The 19,026-nt window shown below is 35.3% G+C and overlaps 1 protein-coding gene across 1 annotated transcript; it reads left to right on the forward strand.

The window, feature by feature from the left end:
• Nucleotides 1-1,851: 1,851 nt before the first annotated feature.
• Nucleotides 1,852-17,932, forward strand: LOC130028821 (indoleamine 2,3-dioxygenase 1-like). Its single transcript, XM_056119670.1, has 10 exons — nt 1,852-1,950; nt 5,616-5,711; nt 5,826-5,945; nt 9,231-9,349; nt 11,979-11,993; nt 13,532-13,631; nt 14,245-14,362; nt 15,395-15,446; nt 15,835-15,980; nt 17,568-17,932. Exons 1-10 carry the CDS (start codon nt 1,852-1,854, stop codon nt 17,930-17,932), a joined length of 1,230 nt encoding a protein of 409 aa, XP_055975645.1.
• The last annotated feature ends 1,094 nt before the right edge of the window (nt 17,933-19,026 follow it).

Below are 19,026 nucleotides of genomic sequence, written 5' to 3' on the forward strand. Positions count from 1 at the left end.
ACGTTACCTACTGTGCTAGAGCTTTTCCTAAAACACAATAATTTAAAACTTTATCAAACACTTCCGTTTGAAGTCATCCATAAAAGAATCAGGGACAGAGTGAAAAGTTACAGAATAATCTATATTCTATCATTCTCTATAAAATGTTGACATTTTGTCTTCCATGTAGATTTGATAGGAGAATATCACATACTTCTGATTGCTTTCTAAAAACTTGGTCTTGGTTTCAAAAGTATCACTTTCATAAAATATTCACTAAAACAAGCAATACAGAACAAAAAGGTTTAGCTGCTGGGTAAAACCAGGTCTTAAAAAACCCTAATGTAATAGGAAAGGAATCTTAAGATTCTAGAAAGCCAGAGTGCATCACGATCACGTACTCAGTGGGTATTTGCAGTACTGGTACATTGTTTGGCAAAATTACATTCTTTCTATTTCTCCATCTTTCCTCCTTTTCAGGAAATGCAATTTGCGTTATAAAAGGAATCAAAAGAGGTTGCAAGTGAGTCATCAAACCTGGTATGAGAAATGGCTTCTGTATTGGACAGAAAATAAAAGAAACAAGTTCATATTCCAGTTCCTGCTTCAGATACTCCTGTCCAGTGCAGAGGTCACAATTCTTGGCCCCAAATTGCATTCTTTCAGTGTATTGAACAGTAACTCCTTCTCTTTCCTTCCTTGATAATCAAAAAGAAGTCTTTTGCCCTTTTACCCTAAAAACTTTAACCAAATACAATCTTATTTGAAATAAATGTTGCAAATGAATTTTATCCTTATTTCACTGTTCACTATGCTTCAGAGTATCTGGATGTGAAGAATTTCTGCTTCAATAAACTCAATTAACCCTGCGATATAGTAGAAAGGCTGGTAAATCTTCCTAAGATGGATTTGGTAGGAATAGGAAGAATTGTACCCTTGTGAATACTGGGAGAAAAAACTAAAAGGTGGAACAATAACAGCTTTCAAAATTCTCCATGTTTTTCTGTGTCTTTCTATTTTGAAGTCATTCAACATTCCTGGTGCCATGGGTTACATTTTCAAGATGATGATGTGTTCAAAGCATCCTGGTAATGGTCGGAGTGATAGTACAGTGGATAGGGCATTTGTCTTGCATGCAACTGACCCGGATTCAATCCCTAACATCCCATATAGTCCCCCAAGGATTCCCAGGAGTAATTCCTGAGTATAGAGCCAGGAGTGATTCCTGAGCATCACTAGGTGTGACTAAAAAAAAAAAAAAAGAAGAAAATTCCAATAACTGGAAAAGAAAGCCTGTAGTGGTAACAACTAAAGCTAAAATTTAAGCCTTGGTCAATTTCATTATTTTAATTCAAAAATGGAAAAGCTCTAAAAATTAAAATGTCATTTATGGTCATTAAAATTCATGGATTTGGGGCTGGAGTGATAGCACAGCGAGTAGGGTGTTTGCCTTGCATGTGGCTGAGCCGGGTTTGATTCCCAGCATCCCATATGGTCCCCTGAGCACCGCCAGGAGTAATTCCTGAGTGCAGAGCTAGGTGTAACCCCTGTGCATCGTTCAGTGTGACCCAAAAAAACAAAAAAAAATTATGGATTTAATTCATTTGGGGCTTTTAGACTTCCCCTTTGTGGGGGACACATGTTTTTTCTAGTGATCAAAATTAAAAAATTTCCAGTTTTTCCTTATGAAAGGTGATACTTTCGTGATTTTATCATTTATCAAATTACAAATAATGAAAGTAGAAAATGAAAGTATTCCAAAAGTGAAAGACATTTCTTTCTACTCAGGTGATAAGTAATGACAGTCCCGGTAATAAATAGATGTTCTGAAACATCTGAGTGACTTAGAAGTCCCAAGGAGAAGACTGAGAGATGGAGCAGGACAAGGCATCTCTGATGGGAAATTCTTGGGAAATCGGGGAAGAATACCATATCGATGAAGAAGTGGGCTTTGCTCTGCCCAATCCATTGGTAAGAGAAGGGACTGAAATATGGATTAAAGTATTTCTTAGCATTACTTTCTTGGACAAATTAACTTCTTCTAGAACAATTGTAGTTCAGGAGTTTCTACTGAACAATAACGTGGTGCCAATGGTAGTGGCAGAATTTTAATAAATGGTTCTCACTGAACTTTCAAGACTTTTTGCTTAGAAAGTTAGATTTAGATGGACTTAAGGCTTATTTGTTAACAGCTTACTATGGGACATGATAAAATCAGGAAATTATAATTGTATTTTAGTTTTGAAAGTAATAATACTATATTAATCAAAAGTTGGTTTAATGCAATTGTATTTTTAGAGGGCCTTTAAAGAATGCAATGACTGGATTGTGAACAAAATAAAAACTTTTTTCTCTATAGACAGAACTTAAACTTTTGTAAAATAAATGCTCCTTATTTTGACTACCTGAGATGGTATACAAGTTGCTTTGTTTTGTATTGATAATGTCTGCATATTGATGCAAAGCATAAGGGTAAAGTGAAGTTCAAGACTATTTTATCTATTTATTACTTTATTTAAAGACCACAGTTTACAAAGTTGCTCATAACGCAGGTATGGACATGCAATGGTCCAACACCAATTGCACCATCAGCGTGAACTTCCCTCCACAACTGTCCCCATATCTGAACCACTACCCAAGCCTTAGCTTGCACAAAACAATATACTTTATATTGTTTGTTACAAGTAAATGACTAATAAGATTATCAAAGTAGTGCTTCAGTTAAAAAAATTTATGAAAAATTTTATAACTCACCTTGGGGCCATTAAGTCTTTGTCCAAGGGTTTACTAAGTGGTTTGTTGCTAGTTGAGCCATCTGCTTTTTTTCCTGCATTGTCATGTTAGTTTATTGAGCTTAGTTGGCTTCTGTGTTATTTAAAATTTTTGGCTATAAATTTCTTTTACGACTTTTTTCTTAAAAACTCTGTTTCTTTAAGATATTTTCCAAAAAGTTCTATGAGAAATCATATCTCACCAATATTTAATTTCCAACCATTTACATATTATTTTAAAGGATTTATAAATATTCATTTCCTTTCTATCTCTGGCACTGTCTATGGTCCCCCAGCCTTAGCCAAGAGTGTTTCCTGAGCACAGAGCCAGAAGCAAACCCTGAGCACAGCCAGGGTGGCCTCCAAAATGAAACAAACATTAACTCCTTCCGTCTTCACACCCTTCTTAGTGGTAGGTGTGTCATTAACCTCACTTTTCCTATGAAAAATGTAATAGGCAAGTAGACTTTAACCATCTTTCCAACTTCAAATAGTTAACAATAGCAAGTCAATAGCAGAGAATGAGTCTCACTATTCTGGGTTCAGAGTCTCTAATCTAAATATTATTGTTAGGATGAGAAAAGCAACACTGTAACAGTAGAACAGGGAAGCAAACACTAGGTGAGGGTGTGGTGGGTGTGGTATTCAAATGTTTTATGCACAAAACTCTGTCATTAACAATATTGTAAACCATGGTGCTAAAAGGGACTAAAATTTTATTCTCTGAGTCTCTCTTAAGAGAAGAAAACTTCAACAGACATTGACATTTTTTTTGGTCTTTCTTGAGTGTAGTAAGATACAAGATGTTAGGATCATACTATATCTCTATTTGCTTATGATTTGTTAAAGAACACCTTTAAGTTCAGCAAATACAACCTTAATCAAAAATTCCGATCTATCTGTATTTAGAATTAGCAAATAGCAAATATCTTGGGTAAAGAGAAAAATAAAGTAAAATTTTCTTCTATCCAAGTTTCCTCATCACATATTCAACTGGTTAAAGAAAATAAAATATATGATACTGGAGAGATAGTACAAGGTTTAAAACACTGTGGTTGACCCCAGTTCAGTACTCACATTACATATAAAATCCTGTTACCTTGAGCAACAGGATAGAAGTAGTTCTTAACACCACTGGTGTCCTCTCCACCCCCGAAATAATACATGTTTTAATTTTATTAATGAAATATGTAGCTTACATTATATATCACACATTCAAGTCAACTATATTTAAGCTTTCCTCTCCTTCCTCTAGGCTCACATAAATATGGTTTGGATGGTTTCAGAGATATACTTACTATAGTGCAACAAAAACTTTTTCTGGAATTGCAAAATAACATACCAAGCACCCCCACAAGAGTTAGTTCAGATAAAAATAAAACAAATGTAATAATTATGGAGACTGTCCAAATACTGTCCAAATACTGTCCTCCCATTGTTCATTGATTTGCTCGAGCAGGCCCAGTAATGTCTCCATCGTGAGACTTGTTGTTACTGTGTTTGGCATATTGAATATAGCTTGCCAGGCTTTGCCGTGCAGGTGAGATACTCTCGGTAGCTTGCCAGGCTCTCCGAGAGGGGCGGAGGAATTGAACTCAGCTCGGCCAGGTTGTCTGCGTGCAAGGCAAACGCCCTACCACTGTGCTATTGCTCTGAACAAAAACAAAACTCTTCTTGGAACATAATGCTGTCACTTTGGATACTTAGAAATCCAGGTTCAATGTTAAAAATGGCTTATCAATTTTTTAATCTATCAACTTTCCTATGTCAAAGACAGATGTGTCTTAGACTTATTTTCCATCTACAAACATGAAAGCAACTTCATACAGATGAAAACTGTTTTTTTATCTAAAAGTTGAATGGGAAACATTTTGTCATTCAAAAAAAGTTTATTAATACTTCTGTTAGTCTTCACTTATTAATAGTATTAAAATAACTGATGAACTGAAAGTATGCCATTGATCTTTTATATGTTTGTTGGAAGTTCTAGAAAATGAGACACTAATAATGATCATAAAAATTGTCTTTGAGTAAGATAGCAAAAATATCATACTTAGGTATGCTGAATAGTTAAAGAAATAGACATATATCTGTTACTGAAATACCAATAATGAACCAGTTCTATAGGAAATAAAGAATTAAAAGCATATTAAATTCCTTACTTTCAAGTAGTGGTACACAAAAAGAGTGTGGATTTTATAAGATGTTGAAAACACAAGATGTTGAAATCACAGCAATAAATTCTCATTTTTGTCTCCTGATTCCTGACCTTACTTAATAATATGAAAAGGCTTGGCCCATAGGCTTTATAATTAAGAATATGAATCTAGACTGAAGTGGTTGGGAGAACTACCATGGAAATTTTGAGGCTATCTTATTAAAACTGCAGATGATGACTTGCCTAAAGAGCACCTTTAAATACAGCAAATATGCAGCAAGTATGGCACCCACCGTCCAAAATCAGGTCCAGGGCACCTGGCTGGATCAATAGTAAAACAGGTAGGGAGTCAGTCTTGCACATTGCTGACCTGGATTTGATTCTCGCATCCCACATGGTCCTCCAGGTCCCCAGAAGTGATCCCTGAACACAGAGCCAGAAGTAAGCCCCAACCACTGCCAAATGTGACCCCCCAAGACAAACCAACATTTAGCAGGTGGTAGTGCCAAGAAGAGACAAAGAAGCAGCATGGAGGTCAGAGCATGTCTGAGCGGGTGGTGAACGGATGTGTGTTGTAGGTCAGAGAAAAACATCTGAACAAACTTGCAAACTGATTTAGGGGTCAAGTAACTGAGAGAGGCAAGAATGAGTTTCAATAACTGACACTTGTCAATAAATGGCTTCTTTCATTTTGTCTTTCTTTCAAGGAGGAGCTACCTCCCCCTTATGATGCCTGGGTTCGAATTGCTAAAAATCTTCCTGAGTTGATTGAGACTGGAAACCTACGTGCAGAAGTAGAGAAGGTTTGAATCAGTGCCACCTTTTTCTTCTTCTGCATAACTTCGTATAGTTCAAAATTGGCTTTGAAATTAATTGTGCTCATAATAATTTGAGTTAACTTCTCCATTTATTCTCAGCTGCCAACACTCAGCATCGATGATCTCCGAGGGCACAAGCCACAGCGCTTGGCCCATCTGGTGCTAGGATACATCACCATGGCATACGTGTGGAATAAGGGTGATGGAGATGTCAGGAAGGTTTGGAGAGTTCTTTTATTTCTTATTCTAAATAATGACTTTGCATCTAATATACACAGATGTGCAAACAATTTAAAAGTATCAAGCCGCAGTTTGTAAAATTTGGATAGCAAAAATAGGAAAACAAAACATTGATAGGCAACATGTGAACTAAAAAAAAAATCTATCACAGTTTTTTATAGTCTGGTAGTTATATAGTACAAATGTTTCACTCTATATATAGATATCTCTTTTGTCTTTCAGATAAATAATAATTTAGGCTTTTATAATTTATGGGACATTCATCTTCGTCATGATTTGAATTAACTATATAATTTTTCATTCAGTTACAGAATGTTATTTAACCCTCTATGTATAAATACTGTATTTCTTTTTAATATTTCACTATTTCAATGACACTGAAATCAATTAATTTGAATGTGGCACATTTTCTTTCTTTGACTTTTGCAGAAATGAACATGTTATATCACTTTCTGATTAATTATAAATGACCTTCTTATTTCGAAAAACAAAATTTATTAATTCTTTTTTCTACCAAAAAATAACTTCATATTTAAAATGTGATTTTGTATTTTACTAAGTAAACCAAATCGTATGACATCTCTACAGACTGTAATTCCTAATCTTTAATAAAGGGATAAAGTCTATTGCAGAAAACTTCTCTAGTTAAAAAAGCTTTCTTTTTCAACAATTATAATTTTTTTTTTTATCTTGCTCTCTTTCCCGACTGTGTTTAGAAATGTAACTTTATAAACATTCTCACCTTCGTGATGAGTCACACCCCGATAGGTTAAAAAAAACCTGCAGAAATTGTTCTGCATCATCAGAGGACATCTAATACTTCTTTATAATTATGATACAGCACTCATAGTCTCTGGGTAGACACACAAACAAATGTTTAGTTTGGGAACCTACCTAAAATTTAGAACCAAATCTTCCAAGGTTTGTTAGACACTGAGAGATTTAGTACACAAGCATTGTATTTAAGAGGGCCAAAACTAGCAAAGGAATGCAGATGCTGGCTGCAAAAGAGATATCAGAGGAGTTTCAAATATTTGAAATGCTTCTTAGAAGACTTGAATTACCCCTTGAGAGGTTGTTAGAACTTATCTAAGAGAGAGGAGCATAAGAGAAAGGAAAAAAAAAACTAGTAAAAATTTGGAGACTAGAATATGCATGCTATAATTAAAGACTTTTATATCTATCAGACTAAAGATCAGAATTATAAATATTTAGCTTATAGTATTTCCATTTTCTGCACATCACATTATTCTGAATAGATCATAAGGGTCAGAGATAAAGAAAAGTATTAAAAGATTGAAAAATATTCAACTAAGTACACTTTAAAAAGAGAGAATGGGAGCTGGAGTGATAGCACAGCGGGTAGGGTGTTTGCCTTGCATGCAGCTGACCCGAGTTCGATTCCCAGCATCCAATATGGTCCCCTGAGCACCGCCAAGAGTAATTCCTGAGTGCAGAGCCAGGAGTAAACTGTCGTGCATTGCCCGGTGTGACCCAAAAAGAAAAAAGAGAGAGAGAATATACAGACAAAAAGTAAGATCTGCCAATAAGAAGTATTTTTTGCTCATAGGTGATGAGAAATTAACTGAATTTCTTAGGACTTATATACGTATGATATACTAAGATGTTCACTATTTTCTCATTTTTCCTATTTATTCAAGATCAATATAATTTACATTTGGTCATTTGTGTAAGTTATAGAATAGCAGAATATATTTTTGAAATTAGTATAAATGGGCTGGAGCGATAGCACACCGGGTAGGGCGTTCGCCTTATAAGCGGCCAACATGGCTGACCCGAGTTCGATTCCTCTGCCCCTCTCGGAGAGCCCAGCAAGCTACCGAGAGTATCCGATATGCCAGACACAGTAACAACAAAGTCTCCAATGGAGACGTTACTGGGCCCGCTCGAGCAAATAGACGATCAGCGGGAGGGCCTTTACCTTTTATTTGTCAATCAAAGTGTTTCAGCAGCCTGTAAAGCATTATTCAGGTGGCTTTATGATCAATGATTATGTTCCAACATTTTAATCTCTTGGTAAATTATTAGTGTCTAGACATATTAAACTAATCTTTTTTTTCTGTTTTATTTGGGGGGTCACACCCAGAGATGAACAGGGATTACTCCTGGCTCATGCACTCAGGAATTACTCCTGGTGGTGCTCAGGGGACCATATGGGATGCTGGGAATTGAACCCGGGTTGGCAGCATACAAGGCAAATGCTCTACCCGCTGTACTATTGCTCCACCCCCAATTAAACTAATGTGAAGTTACTTGGATTATAGCTACTATAATTGCCACAGAGTTATGGGTGAGTCATATTCATTAACCTACTGCAGAAACTCCATTAATGACTCCCCAAGGGATACAAAGTCCTATTCTTTGTCTTATAAAATGTACAATCACAGGTAAAAAAATTTTCAATCACAGGTGGCGTTGATGCAGATATCCTTGTTATTATATGACGCAATTAGATTACCCAAGAAAGGATCTCGGGGTAGAGAACTCAGGCTGATGAATAACATTTCAGCATTATGATCATTAGAAGCTTTGACAAACAAAGCCAAGTGTGTGGAAACACTTCTAAGACTGTATCAATGCATCAGAATTGACCCATAGTGGGAAACATTTCACTGTGTCACTAAATACAGAACAAGGTCTGTGAATACCAGTTTCAAGAAAGGAAGAAGTGAGGAGAAAAAGAAAACTTAACTATAGTTTCACTCCCCTAGTCAATAACTGGGCAACTGTACTACTAAGGAAGGAGAGTGAGAGAATGGAATAGAAGGAAAAGGTCATTCCATTTGCTATATTCTTTTCCCTCACCCCTCCACTCCCCAAAGAGTGGGACTATCAGGAATGTCTACGTGTGTGGGGTGACTCGAGATATGACCCAAGATGGAAGAACATACATAAACCCATATAGTACATAGTCTATCAAAAAGTCTTACATTCAGATGCTTTTAGAGACTTTTTAGACTATTTTCATATTATTAGTGGAATAGAAAGCACCTTTCATAGAATATTGGTTGCTTAACAAATATTCCTGAAGTGAATATTTCCTTTTTCTCTCATTATGTCAGCATCACCACAAATCCAAAATATAAACATTTAACAATTATGAGAATTAAGTTATGAAATCAGGAAGGGAATGATTTATTTGCTTACTCTCAAAATGACAAATGAAGAATGGCTAATATTTTGTTGCCCAACAGACAAAGACAGTGTAAAAAATTTCAACGGTTAATATTGTGTTTGAATTAGATCCTGCCAAGCAACATTGCTGTTCCTTTTTGTAAACTCTCTGAGAAACTGGGCCTGCCCCCTATCATGGTTTATGCAGACTGTGTCTTGGCGAACTGGAAGAAAAAGGATCCCAGTGGGTATGTAAACACTGTTGTGATAGAAATGAAAGTAGGGTGTGCTATTTAAATTATACAGGTTAGTCATTAGTTTAATATTTGTCTACACATTTCTCATTTGCTTTTAGATATGGTTTCTTTGTTCACTGAATCTATGGCTATAACTCTAATAATGGGCAAAGGTATATAAGGAAATGTAAAGCTCTGAATCTGTGTGATGAATTTTGCTGTCATATGTGCATAAGTAACTATGAGGAAGATATGAAATATTTCTTTAACCTCAGAGATTTACTTTGTGCTTCCTTTCATTAAGACAAACATATTTTGATATGTCTTACCAAAAGTCTTTTCTGTTATTAGGGAGCATAACAGTGAAATAATAGAATGTGTATTCTTTCATGTCTGGCTTCTGTTGATAGACATGTTTAGGAGATTACATATATTAGTTTTTAATTACCCAGTTTTGTTTAACTCACCTTAAGCAGAGGAAATGGCATATTCTCAGTATTTCAGTATGAGGCCCTTCCTAATCACTGAATAAGGGATTCAGTAAAAAGACATGAGGATTAAGGGATCTCAAATATCTGGATGTGCAAAATCAGTGGAACATTAATGCAACAGGATGACAACAAAATAAATTATTTTTATTTAAACTACTTTTTTCTAATACCTGCATGTTTAACAAAATTTTAGGGTGATTTAATTTTAATCAAATGTTCGTGATTGCTTTTAAAACTTTTGCTGACTTATCATTGATTTATAATATTACAGGATTTCAGAGCCTAACTTCATATCTATGTATGTGTGTGTAATTGTCACCCCTTCTACTATCGTAGTCCTGCTGTCAATCAACGTGGTGACCCTCTGCCTTTTCTTTCCATTCCTGCTTCCCTTTCCTTCTAGCAAACATTATAGTTTTCACTGGGTCTAGGAGATTATTTTGTTGTTTGTTGGGTCATTTGTTCTAGCAGTTCATATTCTACATAGGAATGAAACTGTCCACTGATAGTCTTTTATTTTCTTACTTTTCGTATCACTTCAAGTCCCATCCATTTTGCCCCAAAGGTTTCATATTTTTATAATGGCACAAGAGTATCTCCTTGAATACTACAGCATATTTAATCCAGTTATTTATTACTGGGAAATTACGTTAATTTAATTTTTAAACCAATAAGGCTGTTATGAGTATAGGGATACAAATACCCTTCCTAAATAATGTTATTTTTATAAGTTATGACTAATTTTAGGTGTCATATTCCTGGATTCACGTGGAATTTTTGTTTTGTTCTGTTTTGTTGAGGGGACCACATCTGGCAGTGCTCAGGACTTACTCCTGGCTCTGTGTTCAAGGCTCACTTTTGATGATACTCTGGGAACTCCATAGTGACCTGGGGTTCAAACCCTCAGCAGGCCACATGTAAACCAAGTACTTAAATGCTGACCATCTCTGTGGCCTCCTCACATGGAATTTTTATTATTAATTCTGTAAACAACTTTTGCGTCAATTTCCATAGTGCTTACACCCATTAACATACCTAGGAACAGAGTATGACTTCCCTTTAGTCAGTGTCTTCTTCAATACTGGTCATTTGCCAGAAGTGTTAGATATGCAGCATTCTCACAGGAGTGAGAGGAAAGTTTAGATTTCAGATTTAGTTTCAGTTCCAGTTTTGATTTCCCAAATTCTGAGTGATGTTAGTACTTTTTTTTTTTATATTTGTAGATCACTGGAATGTCTTCTTTGTGCAAGGATCATTATTCATATATTTTGGCACTTCAAAAAGGACTTGTCCAGTCTGGAGTGATAGCATAGAGGGTAGGGCATTTGCCTTGCATGCAACCGACCCGGGTTCGATTCCCAGCATCCCATATGGTCCCCTGAGCATGGCCAGGAGTAAATCCTGAGTGGAGAGCCAGGAGTAACTGCTGTGCATCGCTTGGGTGTGACCCAAAAAGAGAAAAAAGAAAGGACTTGTCTTCTGTTGCTCTAAAGTTGTGTCAATTCTTCATATGTTTTTAATATTAGTGTCTGGTCAGATGGATGTTACGAAATATCTTCTCCCAGTTTTCAGATTCACGTTTGGGTTCCTAATAGACTTTTTGCTATGAAAATTTTGTTTGTTTGATTTTGGACCACACCCTGTGATGCTCAGGGCTTACTCCTGGCTATGAATTCCAGGCAGGGTACAGGGGACCATATGTACCAGCTGTACTGTTTCTCCAGTCATGAGACAACTTTTGATTTGATGCTATTCTAATTGCTTATTATTACTTTTATTTATCTTGACATATAGGCTGACCCTCCAAATACAGCTCTAATATTGAGGTTCTGGACTGTATCACTAATGTTTTATTCAATGTATTTTATGTATTGGTTTCTAATGCCTAAGACTTTAGTTTTTAAATTTTATTTAAGAAAGCCAAGCTAAGCTAAGTCTTTGCACTATCCACTTGAGAAATATAAAAGGCAGATTTCTGATTGTATCTCACTTTGTCTAAATGTATTCAGAAATATATATTAGATTTAATATTAAATTTAGTTTGTGTTGAATGTATCAAAATTAAATCTTTTAACAATGACAACTATTTGGTTTTTAAATTAATTCTTTCTCTTCCAACATATTCATTGCTTTGTGGATGCTTCCATAAGACCCATGACTTATGAGTAAGTATTTAATTTTTATTTTGATCTGAAGTCTTTGTGTTTCCATAGTAAATATGTTTTACCCCAAATACCTTTTTAAAAAGGTTAATTAAATTCAAGCAAAATTAACCTACTTGTTTAAAAGGCAAATAATACCAGTTTTCAGTTAATATTTACAACTGTGAAATAACTGTATCTGTTTGCTTTGTGCTTGTATTTTTGACCTTCGTGTAATTTTGTGCTGTTTGATATTATAGCCATAAAAATTAATAAAAAGTATTCATATATAATAAATTAAGTAATTAATAAACATTGATAAAATGCAAATAAGTTTTTGTATCTTGACCTAATATATCTTTGTATCTATGACTTAGTTATAGTGACCAGGAACATAAATCTTTTCTTTTTCATCCAGTCCTTATGATTCTTTAATTAAAGAGAGGCTGAGAGCTAAGGAAATTAAGAAAAATATAAACATACTCTAGTAAATTTGGATCAATGGGGAGTAAATAAGATGTGATTAAAAGAATGGGGTAACGCATTTTGGTAATGGAAATTCTAAAAAAAATAAATAAAATAAATGGATAAATCCATGTATTTATTTTGTGATCTAAAAGTGAATAGGCATTACTGAAAAGAGAAACAAGAAACTTTTTATAGTAGAGATACAGCAAATATAAAAGTATTGATGCGATAAAAAATGCTGGTGCATTATTACAACTGAAGTATAGTATTGTTGCTCACTTAAAAATATTTTTAAAAACAATATGAAAATAGAAGGCATTAATTTACAGTAGATTAGTACATGGCTGTGAAACAGATTATAAAGTAATATTTTAAAATAGATGTGAAACTATGAAATACTTTTAATTGGTTCCATTTTATAAAGAACTCTGAGCCAGAAATAGGTGAAATACTTTTCTTAAATATCTTCACACAACAAATAAGCTGAAGTTATTCTTAAATATCTTCACATAGCAAATAAGCTGAAGTAGTTTGATTTTAGGAACCATACATTTAAGCATCATAAAAGTCATTGAAAATCAAATACTGAAACCAAGTTGCACCAGTGCAAAACTTTAATTTTAAAAGGAAATAGACTATAATTTGTTGTTTAAACTACCCATTCAATCCTTTTTTAAGATGAGACAAAACTCTGAGATACTGAACAAGGTGTACAAAATCTATGACAGATATATTTAACCAAAAAAGGGAACTATTTTAAATTATATTTCATAGATGGCTCTTTCTATAACACATATGCCTCTGAAAATGTGAAATATTGGAAACAAAAGAAGTCTTGGAATTTCTACTTTCAAATTCTGGAATAGAAATAATAGGTTGCAAATCAATCTATGGTTAAGTATTTGATTTTAGAGAATTGGCTTAACATTACTCTCTTTAATCGTGATGAAGCAAGTTCAACCTACTAGATTTGTTGTTTAAGATCATTTAGAAAATAAAACTGGATAAATAAGAATACCTGAAAACTATAAAGTACTTGAAAAATATGCCAATACTTTTCTTTAAGTATTTACTTATTTGCCCAATTTTCTTAGGAACATGGACATTCTGTTCTCATTTCCCGGTGAGGATTGCAGTAAAGGATTCTTCTTGGTTTCTCTATTGGTGGAAACAGCAGCAGCTACTGCAATTAAAGTAAGTCCAACTATCCTGGAAATTTCATGCATTGCTTCATGGAGGATAGTAACTACATAGTATCAGACTATATTAACTGTGAAATAACTGTAACCTGACTAAATGTCACATTTTATTACATAATTAGAAATAGTAGATTATCTTGTGGGAATATTTAATATTTGTGTTAATCTAAAATCTAAAATGTAAGACCCATCTATTTAAAATCAAATTGGAAACCTTGATTGGTGGAGGGTAGTTGACAATTTGGTTATGGTTCTGGAATCAGAACACAGTGTGCAGAAAATTCTCACTCAGAAAATATGGAGCCTCAAAAATTGGGAGAAAAATGTTCAGTGTACTTTAATGCATCATAGCTACATGGTCCAAGTGCTGACACTACTAGAAATATAAATATATACCTATCAAAACCTCTCTAAATAATAAATGAATGAAGATAATCAAGCTTATTAGTATAAGGAAACTAGTCAAATCATTGTAGGGAATTCAGCCAAAGGGGAGGCAAAAATCAAACCCCAAATTTACTTATGCTTTCGGATTCAGGGTAAATTTGATTACAGAATTGGTATAGAAAAACCTAAGTGCTAATATTTTTTTCTTTTTTGTTCTAAAGGAAATTCCCACAATATTGAATGCAGTGCAACATAAGGACTGTGACACTTTGCAAAAGGCACTGAGTGAAATAGCTTCTTGTCTAAAGAAAGCTCTTGAAGTATTTCAACATATTCATGGCAAGTATTTATTCCAAACAACATCCTAGATAGGTAGTGAGCAGTTTCTGAATATGTGAGGTGTTGAATTGTTAGGGTAGTGGAGGCAGAAAAATAACTATCGCTCATGGTCTGTTGTGTGCCATTATCTTACCTCACTAAATAACTATACTTGCTGCTGTGGTACATTTTATTATATTCGTTGTCTATGGCTAGGAAATTAAATTTAGAGAGACAGAGAAATGAAGATTGTGTGGGTAGTAAATAGGAAAGCCGAATTTCAAGGTAGCTATCTCTATGGAATGTTCTTTCCTTTCAACTAAAAACTATGGGGACCCTTGTTATTTGTGCAGGTAGTTTCAAGTCCTGAAAAACATAATTTCTACTTGATAAGAACTTGATGTGTTCTGCTTCTTTTAGAAGTTTACTGAGAAACATACCAAACCATTGAGTTCAAAACATATTGCCAAACAATTATGAAATAATCCAAAAAACGCGAACAATCATTTGCAAAAGGAAACTGGCCTTACTTGTTAGAACAAATATGATCTCAAGCTGGGGTTTTCAGTTCCTGGTAATAGGTCCATCTCAAGAAGACTGACCTTTAAATCAAAGACATTTGGAAGCTTTATAAAAAGTCCCAGGTATATGGGTCATAAAATTGAAGTTTGTTTCTGTTTTGTTGTTGCTTAGAGTCGTATCTTTGTGTTTTTATCAGTAAGGACCTGAGGTGGTTTTAAAGAAAGTTTAAAAGGTCATCTGAGATTGAGTGACAGGTAGACCCTGGCTGTTCAGCTCAAGTTGTGGATTAACACCCCTCTACCCCAGAAACCTTGTTTGGTAGACCCAAGAAATTATGGAGTGCCCTTGGAAGAGGGCAGTTTGTGAGGGAGTTTGTCCTTTTATTTTCAGATGGATCTTAAGACTTTCCTATAGTCTATGCTAAACTTTATTATTAGCCATTTGCAGTTTGTTCTTCTGTATCTATTGGTCCCCTCACCCAGCACTCTAGAGCTAATGTTGCTTAATTAAATGCATCTCATCTTTTTACAGATTATGTGGACCCAAACCTCTTTTTCAATGTTCTTCGCATATACTTGTCAGGGTATGTAAGATTTTTTTGGAAATTTTTATCTTAAACAATTAACATGAAAATCACACCAATTACTTGTATGTAGAGAAAAAATAGACATACGAATGTTCTTACTTAGCCAGGCTGACAGATGGGGAGTCAAGTTAGGCAATTTCATGAGAGGAGAATGATCTCTGCTGATGCAAAGCCCAGGTCCACGTCACAGAATTCTTATTCCAAATGTGCTCAGAACCATGTTATGTATTACTCTTCTCACGCATGAAAACGACTGGAAAGGAAAGTGTGGAAGAACAATGAAACCTAATGTTGTCATTTTTCATTTACTTTCTTCTGAAAGATTTTGTATCTGAAATTTTGACTATTCACACATGTAGTGCTTATCATTTTCTTCCTGATCTAGCTGGAAAGGAAACCCCTTACTGTCAGAGGGTCTGGTGTATGAAGGAGTCTGGGACACCCCAAAGAAATATGCAGGAGGCAGTGCAGCTCAAAGCAGCATCTTTCAGTGCTTTGATGTTCTTCTGGGCATCAAACAGGATGCTGGAGGTAAGTAGAATTGATCTTTTATGTTAAGACAACAGTATATATTTTTTGCAGTGTGGGGATTGAGCACCGCTCTTTTCACACGGGCAAGGCATAAATAAACTTTTCTACTGAGCTACATCCCAGTCTTAATACAGTAGTACTTTAATACGTAAAAAGATCTTTCCATGAACATCTCAAAGAAGTGTTCCTGATGCTTTTCAGTAGAGAATTTGTTGCATTGTCTTCCTTCCATTTCACAGATGAAGCAGCAGAAACTTGAAAAAAGATAAGTGGCTAGTTCCTTCCTTTAACAAGCAGGGAAGAGTAAAATTTATCACTCTCTTGATTTTGATATTTAAATAGGAGTGTAAGGCCTAGTTTACTGTGAAGAGATATCACATGGCCTGAAAATGTGGGATATGATTCAGAAAGAGAAAGTCACTGGAAACTGAGATAAGATAAGACAGTCACAGTCACAGTCCTCCCATTGTTCATCAATTTGATTGAGCTGGCCCAGTAACATCTCCATCGTAAGACTTGTTGTTACTGTGTTTGGCCTATTGAATACATCATGGGTAGCTTGCCAGGCTTTGCCATGCAGGTGAGATACTCTCGGTAGCTTGCCAGGCTCACTGAGAGGTGTGGAGGAATTGAACCCAGCTTGGCCAAACTGGCTGTGTGCAAGGCAAATGCCCCACCGCTTTGCTATGGCTGGAATATAAGACAGTGTCTTAAAAAGAAGATAAGATAAGATAGTATCTTAAATAGGGGATGGGAGATTCCAAGGACAAGGGAGTCTTGATGCTGCCCTTTCCAGCCATTCTCCAGCCCAGGGGCAAAGCTTGAATAGGAATTTTAATCTGAACCACACTTATTACCTACTTTTTAGGAGTTTAGAGTGGGATGAAGAAAAATCTCAAGAAAAAATTTCTTTTTACTCTGTTTTCCTAAACTTCTATTTTACAGTCAAAAGATCAAAAGATAAATCTTTGAGCTGGGTGAATTAATTTTTAAATTATTAATTGATTTACTTATTTGAAATTGATCCCTTAAATACTATCTTGGACTCAGTATCATGATCTTTCTATATTATTGTCTTTCTAGAAGAAATAATTCAGTAGAAAAAGGAAGTATAGTATTTTTAGTATAAAAGAATGAGTTTGACATTTGTTTATATATATGTAGATATTGGGCTGGAGCGATAGCACAGTGGTAGGGCGTTTGCCTTGCATGCAGCCAACATGGCCGGCCCGAGTTTGATTCCTCCACCCCTCTCGGGGAGCGTGGCAAGCTACCGAGAGTATCTCGCCCACACAGCAGAGCCTGGCAAGCTACCCGTAATTTATTCGATATGCCAAACACAGTAACAACAAAGTCTCCAATGGATACGTTACTGGGCCTACTCGAGCAAATCGATGAACAATGGAGGACTGAAATGGACTGAAATGTATATATTATATAAAATAATAGTTCCCATTATGAATAGCAAGACTTTTAGTTTTAGAATGGTTACAAATTCTAGTCTCAAACTCTATTGCTCCTTTCCAACCTAACTCAGTCCTCCCCCAAATGGAGAATGTGGACTCTCCCTACAAACTCATCTTTCTTGTGTACCTTCAGAAGCTGCTGAATTCCTCCAGGAAATGAGAACATATATGCCACCAGCTCATCAGAACTTCCTTCGCTCACTGGAGGAAGGGCCCTCCCTTCGTGAGTTTATCCTTTCTGAAGATAACGCCAGTCTTCAGAGCCTTTACAACAAGTGTGTGAAAGCTATGGTCGCCTTGAGAAACTACCATTTAAAAATAGTAGCTGAATATATTGTAGGACCTGCAAAAAGGCAGTCCGAGGCAAAGCAAACAGCTGAAGAGCCCTCGGAAGTGAGTAGCAAAGGAACTGGGGGAACTGATGTCTTGGTTTTCCTAAAGACAGTAAAGAATAAAACCGAGAAATTCGAGGTGAAAAAGGATTGATGAAACTCAACAAGGGTGTGTTGTGTCACGATAAAAATATCTGTATATGTTAATGTCACTTGTCATGATTCTAGATACTTAAGAAGAAGATACAAAAACTTATCGCATGCACTGTAAAAGATTTTTAAATCGTTTTGGATATCAGCATTCCTTGTTAGAAAATTATATGAATAAATTATAACTATTATAATAGTCTATATCTTATCTTTAGAATATATAATTAAACTAAGAGTATTAGATAATAAAATGCTAAAAACACTGCTTTTAAAAATGCTCATAGGGGCTTGGAGTGATAGCACAGCGGGTAGGGTGTTTGCCTTGCACGCAGCCGACCCGGGTTCGATTCCCAGCATCCCATATGGTTCCCCGAGTACTGCCAGGAGTAATTCCTGAGTGCATGGGCCAGGAATAACCCCTGTGCATCACTGGGTGTGACCCAAAAAGCAAAAAAATAAATAAATAAAATTAAATAAAAATGCTCACATAATAGTCTTAGATTTTTGTACTTTCCTGATAGTAATATATGAGTGCTCCATGACTGTGCATTTACTTGTGTGTATTTTTTGGGGGGGTGGGATGGGGACTTGTTTGTACTCTCATTTCATAATAAACTTCTGGATGCCAGCTTTGAAACTCTCTAGTATTGTTTACCAGAAACCTAAATCTCCCACTCTTAATAAATGGCTTAACAATTGTGCATTCAATAAGCATACAGAAATACATGATTTAACAAATGTGTGTTCAAATGTAGCTTAATTTTCTATCATGACTTGAGGTTAACAAGAAGTGGACCCCCCTTTGAAATAAACTTTTGATAAAGCATAAGGGAAATTGGGGCAGAGACACACACAAGTCCCCCTGCCCAATTCTGTGCTTATTAAGAAAGGTTTTACAGGAACACAAAATAATCAAAAGCAGTGTTTACTAAAAGAGAGATGGCAAATAAAGGAAGCTAGAATACATGGAAGGGTAAGGAGTAAACTAAGGTAAAGAGAAAACAGCAAAGACACTCACAAGGTAAGGAATCAGTGGGAGTACCAATGCTGTATTTATTTTGTCATTTTATTTATTGGAGTGGGAAGTTTTGTCCACAT

This window comes from Sorex fumeus, unplaced genomic scaffold, assembly GCF_029834395.1.
Source record: "Sorex fumeus unplaced genomic scaffold, SorFum_2.1 ptg000003l, whole genome shotgun sequence".
Lineage (NCBI taxonomy): Eukaryota > Metazoa > Chordata > Mammalia > Eulipotyphla > Soricidae > Sorex > Sorex fumeus.